General features: G+C 31.3%; 1 protein-coding gene across 7 annotated transcripts in view; it reads right to left on the bottom strand.

The window, feature by feature from the left end:
• The window catches only part of LOC118058333 (uncharacterized), a 17,605-nt gene extending 12,026 nt beyond the window's left edge, over nt 1–5,579 (bottom strand). The window contains exons 1-6 of one of the 7 annotated variants that reach the window (XM_073412714.1): nt 5,288–5,579; nt 4,387–4,458; nt 3,671–3,760; nt 2,787–2,829; nt 2,484–2,590; nt 2,055–2,150 (exon numbers count right to left, since the gene is read on the bottom strand). In XM_073412714.1, coding sequence (XP_073268815.1) covers nt 2,055–2,150; nt 2,484–2,590; nt 2,787–2,829; nt 3,671–3,760; nt 4,387–4,458; nt 5,288–5,470 — 591 coding nt within the window. In that variant the 5' untranslated portion in view covers nt 5,471–5,579. Of the gene's footprint in view, nt 1–2,054; nt 2,151–2,483; nt 2,591–2,786; nt 2,830–3,670; nt 3,761–4,386; nt 4,459–4,494; nt 4,567–5,287 lie in introns of all 7 variants that reach the window. The other 6 variants (XM_035071041.2, XM_035071040.2, XM_035071039.2 and 3 more) reach the window with 6 other exon arrangements.
• Nucleotides 5,580–6,634: the final 1,055 nt, after the last annotated feature.

The following is a 6,634-nucleotide window of genomic DNA, read 5'->3' as shown; positions in this document are numbered from 1 at the left end:
TGTGCAACATGATAGAACTAAATATGTTGAGATTGACAGACACTTCATAAAAGAGAAATTGGAGGCTGGTATTATTTGTATGCCGTTTGTTCCAACAACACAACAAATAGTTGAAATTCTGACAAAAGGATTGTTCAGATCAAGCTTTGAGTTTCTCATCAGCAAGTTGGGCATGACAGATATTTATGCACCAACTTGATGCTTTTGAAAAGTTGTGGGATAAGTTAGAAACTATATTGTTATTTTTTACTACTTATTATCCACAAATAGAAAGCCAAACAGAGATGGTAAATACAACTTTAACTCAATTGTTAAAAACTATTATCCAAAAAAAACCTTAAAAATTAAAAAAATTGTTTGTCATTTAATGTGTTTGCATATATAATAGGAGTGCATTCTACAATAAAGTTTTCTCCTTTTAAGATTGTGTATGATTTTAATCATTTAACTCCATTGGATTTATTGTCTTAAACTGTTAATGAAAAAGTTAATTTTGCTGAGAATAGAAAAGGCACAAGTTGTCAAAGATTTGCATACCAAAGTACAACAACATATTTAAAAGATAAAAGAACAAAATGCATTTAAAGCCAATAAGAAAACGAAAAAAGATGGTATTTAAACCATGAAATTGGGTTTAGGTGTGAATAAAAAAAATATCTTGCTTAAAGAAGATTTAAATTGATGCCGGGAGGAGACAGCTATTCCAAATCATTGAGAAGATCAATGATATTGTCGAAAAATTAAATTACCAGGTGAATATGGTTTTAGTGCTACATTTAATGTATCTGACCTTTTTTGTTTGATGTAAGTAATCATTCGAGGGAGAATCCTTTCAAGGAAGAGGAAATGATGTGATCCTAACTTCAACACCAAGAAACCCATTAGAGATTCCATTGGGTCCAGTCACAAGACTTAGAGAAAAGAGGTTCAAGGAGGCAATCAATAAACTTCTTCAAGATACATGAGCTATGATGGACTTCAAAAGGATATCAAAGGTTGAAGAACAAGTCTTGATTATTTTGATTCACATTCAAGAAGGGTTTGTAGGGGAGCATCTAGACATCACAGAAAGATTGAAATAAAAAAACTCAAATCTATTAGTTTTAAGCTTTCACTATTGATTTTGACCATAAATGGAAAAAGAATTTTGATACGATTCTAGACGCATTGGAAAGTAGACTTCCACAACTTTCTAGTGATATATTTATTTGTTTGAAGTTGAGCTTTGATTCTACTAGCACATTACAAAATTCATCTTTGATCTTGTTTTAATAAGTTTCAATATTATTTATTTCTCTTTTAGTTTATTTTAGAGCCTGTGGAATTTAAAAGTTTATTTTGGTCACGTTTTATATTATTATTTTAGTTATTTTGGGTTTTTAAAGTGTTAAGTTCTACTTATCATGTTTGGATCCATTAAGTCAAATTAGAGTTAGTTTTCTGCTATACAAACCAATTATTAGCATTATTTTTCAGTTTATGAAATTTTCTCTCACGTAACCCGTATATTGTGTGCTTTGTTTCTATGTGTAGTTCATGGATTCTCAAACTAACTTCTTCATTGAACTTGCAAACTCTTCGAAGGATTGATCACCTTCATTGTGATTTATACATCTTGTTTGCATCTTTTTAAAGGCATAAGATGATTGTGATTAATTGCATATAACTTTGGTTCTCTAAGACAAGGTTCTTGTAGGGTAAAGTTACAAACTTTTCTTCAAATCTCAATTTAGCAATCTAAAGGACAATTCTACATCACTATGCATTTAGACAATCAACTTCATTGTGATTTATACTTCTTGTTTGCATCTTTTTAAAGGCGTAAAGGTGATGGTGATTAATTGCATATGACTTTGGTTCTCTAAGACAAGGTTCTTGTAGGGTAAATTTACAAACTTTTCTTCAAATCTCAATTTAGCAATCTAAAGGACAATTCTGCATCCCATGCATTTAGACAAAAAATAACCAAACAAGGCATAAATAGTGAAAATAAACATAATCAACATAAGTTTATTTGAAAAATAGCATAAGGATGTACAATAACAACACTCAACTGTTTTTGATAATTCACTTCCCATCTCCATAGTACGCAGACATAGCGGAATAATCTCAGTAGAAAGAAGGAAACTAATAACTTCTGTGTCATCAACCTGGTAACCAATAGAAAAAAAATTAAGATGAAAATTTCAAACTAATTGAGAACAAAAGCAACAAAAATATAAGCTACAAATGTAGAGATCAAACATAATCTAATACTCTTTTGTTTGGATAAATATTGATATGCTTGTGCCAAGTAATAAGGCAATGTGGATAAATGTTGTGATCAACACATTCATATATCATTATCTTTATAAGAAACAAGTATATTGTTCTATGAAGCTATGACGGTTGAGTACAAAAAGTTGAGACATTGCACTGTTTATTTGATAAAGAATATAAAGATCATGAAGTTGGGGAATAGAATATCAGAAAGGTTGACGTACCTTCACTAGGGCACCAATGACACCTAAACTAGTAAGCCTGAGGTACTCGAAAGGCCTTGATTTGCTAGTTGTATTTAGGAAAGGGTAGAGATATAAAGGTATATGAGCTGCAAAGGGCAAAAAAAGAAATGGTCAACTGGAAGAATGCATACAACAAGTTAATCAGCTTATATCATATCCACAAGGATAGCAAAAACATTATTCTTCCCGTGAAACAAAATTCAAGCCATACGATCCAACCAACAATAATAAAGTTTCCTCTCAAGTGCTACTCAAGTAAGCAAACAAGATTGAGAACATTACCATTGAGAAACAACATCCTCGTGTCAGGATGTGAAGCTACACACTGTAAGAAAATACAAAAAAAGATTATAAACATCATAAATAACTTCAAGCCTGAAACAAAATAAAACGAACTGTAAAAGTACTGAGACAGAGAATATCTATGCTCACTCTTCAACATTGCATAAGTTAGGCAGGCAAAATGAAACATGCAGCATGTTGTGAAATTGGACATAAAAAGAAAAAAAGAATTATCAAATTGTCTTCATTACACTAGCACTTCTATTCTTATCTGTTTTTTTTTCTTTTGAATTTTCTTTTTCCTCATATACTATCAGTAAATGCTTTAGTTCTTTTGGAAAGCACTATTAAATAAAACTCCAAAATAATTTAAGTATTTACCTATTATAGAAACTTATTTTAAGTATTTACCTATTATAGAAACGTGTTGAAAAATAATTTCCTTTTTACCTTATAATAGATGCATTTAAATATAAACGTCTATAACACCTCCCTTGTGCTCAAAGAAGTCAGCAAGTAGGCAATACACCCACCATAATCACCATAATAGATAGCCACATGGGAAATTGATTTTTAACTCTTGAATTATGCATCAACAATACTTCCCAAACTAATAAAGGTAAGATTTGTACAAGAACCCAGAATATTAAGCCTTTGATCATTGATCAATTGAACTTTTGAGCATATAATGCTTCACTCGAGCACCTAGAAGTGTTTCAGCATCTTAAATCATAATTTCTCTAAATGGAAAAGATATGACAATCCATGCATAATAAATTTCCAATGAAAGGAAAGAAGCAAAGTTGAAATTATTAACGAAAAAACTAAAGTAGAAAATAAACATAACAATAACCAGAGGAACAACAAAAACAAAATATTTTGACCTGAAGAAGTGCTAGAGCATTGCAAACTCGATTTGATTGTGCGGGACTTAAGTTAGGTGGTGATAAAACGGGGTATATTGAAACGATCTCCTGAAAATAAGAGGAAAACTCAAAAATCATGGAAATAACATACATCAAGCATTTTGAGAGTTGAAATTTTTTACACTTATCTACAATCTCCGAAAAACTAAAAGGCATGTAGAGGACATGAGAACTACACAACACCAATGGTGTTTATTTTGCTTATTAAGCTCCAACTAAAATCACAAAAAAATCATGCAGACCAATCACATATGTTCGGTTGACAAGTTGGAATAAAAAGAGCTCCAAAATAAACACAAAATAAATATTAACTCAAACATGAACGGTATGAAAGAAAACATCATCAATTCAGCCCAATTTAAAGACATCATAGAGAAGTAACAGGCATATCCCTTTTGTCCATATAGAGTACAAAACATTTTAATTCCCACACTCATGTCCTCAATATGATCTATGTTTATTTATTTTTCTGTTAGCAGAATGCATTAGGATCGAGGGAAACTAGTATGAGCTTATATATATATATATATATATATATATATATATATATAAAGGAAATTCTACAAGATAAAATATATCACAACGCAACATGGATGACTTCATGCTAACATGAGCAAGAGAGGAGATAATTTAACAAGGAACTGATATTAAAGTATCAACTTCAAATGGCATACCTGTAACAATGCAGCAATTGTACCAAAAGAATTCCACAACAATGGAGCCAAATCTTGAAATAATTCTCTCTTCTAAAATAAAAACAAAAACAAGTTTATTAGGCATACCTGAATGAGTGCAGCAATAGTACCAAAAGAATTCCACACGAAAGGAGCCAAATCTTGAAATAAATCCTTGTTCTAAAAAATGAAAGCAAAGGTAGACACTGGTTTATGATGGCAGAAAATGAATGTTCAACAGCTAAATGGCACAACCACTTAAAAGGAAAAAATTTGGCAAGGTCCACATATAACAAGTTGATTACATGCAGCTATTGCACATGAAACTATGTCCAGCTGTGCATGCGTGCATGTATCTCTTCATGTTTAAGCATATACAGAGAACTGATTTACAATGAAAATGAAATAGTTTCTCCCCCTCACATGTATGCAACCAGCCAAGGTAAAGATTCCTTTGCATGCAAAATCGAAGAAGCGTTTTGACAGCCAGTTTACCACTCTAATGGCCTCCGATTTAAAACGAAAAAATTCCTCGTGTTTAAGTATACAATGTTTTATTGCAAGAAAAGTTTGAATATGCCTTGAATTCTAAGTTTCACTAGTTCAGGGCAGCCTTTTTCTTCCTCAACTGCCAAAATGGGTGGTGCCCAGCAGGTGGTGGATCTGTTTTAAGCCAATAATCATACATTTCCTTCCCATTCAACTGTCTATCGTAATTTATTAAAGATGTTTTACAAAACAATAATTCTCAAGAAATTATCTATTCTTCTTCTTGTAAACAAAAACAAATAAAATAAAATATAGCGAGGGACCCCTCATTAAATTAGGGTTTCAACCAAAACCCCTAATTTCTCAATTCTCAATTTCTTTTCTAAAAAGTAAGTGGTAATTTTGTCGTTACCTTAGAGAGCTCAAGAAGGGCGTTTTCACGAAGATCAGGATTGCTTAAGTCAAGAACCAGGTGCTCTGCTGATGCCATCTTCCGGTCTTTGTTGGCGGGAGCTCCGGCGGCGGCGGCGGGATTAGACGCACTTGGTCCTCCGAAAGGTGTGTTGATCGACAGAGATTGAGGAAGGTTTGCCATTAAATTGTTTATCAAATTAAAATTTTCATGTGTATTTCTTTCTTGATTTTATAATTTGCAGGAGGTGATTTCAGTATTTTAGAGACTGTTAGCGGACACGTGCTTCGCATGCGCGTGGGAGTTTCCATTACCTATATTTACACTTCCATTTCCATTTCACTTCACCCTAGGTCCAGTGGGCTTGTGGCGGTGTGAGCTCCCTCGGCAATTTGGAATTTTGAAAAGTTTATTAGATCAAATCTAAAATTTAAGTGACCTTTTGTAACAAAATAATATTCTATTTTTTGAAGTAAAAAATGAGATTTTCTGTTTATATATGATTTTTTTTCTTTGTAAAAAAAGAAAATATTTTTTTAATGGTTTGGAAAACACTTCATATTGTTTTAATACAAGTTTTTTTTATTGTTTTTTAAATGAATAAAAAACATGAACAATACAATTTTTTATATATAAACAATTACTTCTAGCAATATTTTGAAGTTTTCTCATTTCACCCCTAAATTAAATTAGAAATTTTTTAAAAATCCTTCTAAGATTTAAATCTTTTTTTTTCTATTTTGATATAGATAACATAATGCAAACTGATGAACATTTAGAGGTGTCTTGTATTCCTTCAAAGCATCCAAGTCCAAACATTCACACAATTAATACTAACATAAGATAAAAACTATACACCTATTACACACCCGAAGCCATATTGGCTCCAAGTCTCCCACGATCTGTGATCGAGCATTTAGATTCAGTAAATAGTATCACCAAGCCATTTTTTGAAAATTACTGGTTCCTTAGATAGTAGAAGGCACACAACTCATGCAAATCTTATACATATATTTTTCTGTATGTGCTTCATAACGGATGACTAAAAATCATTTAATTCATATTGGTTTCCTCGGCTAAACAAAAAATAAACCAAAATCAAAAACTAGTATTTTATAACTTTTAAACCAAATTATATTATTCAAAACAAAACAAGCAAACAAACTTGCAATATTTTGATCAGGATTTGAGTGAGAAATCCAAAATATCTGAAATTCTGAGTAAGATAATAATATTTATTCTATTTTATTTTATTTTTTGTAAATGTACAAGGTATATTAGTCATTCTGAATTAAACATAATGAAATTAGCAACCTTATTCTCATGTCCCTAAAATCTTATACATTT

Source organism: Populus alba, chromosome 11 (genome assembly GCF_005239225.2).
Source record: "Populus alba chromosome 11, ASM523922v2, whole genome shotgun sequence".
Taxonomy (NCBI): domain Eukaryota; kingdom Viridiplantae; phylum Streptophyta; class Magnoliopsida; order Malpighiales; family Salicaceae; genus Populus; species Populus alba.
Note: the sequence above shows the minus strand (reverse complement) of the source record. Positions and strands in the feature narration are given on the sequence as shown.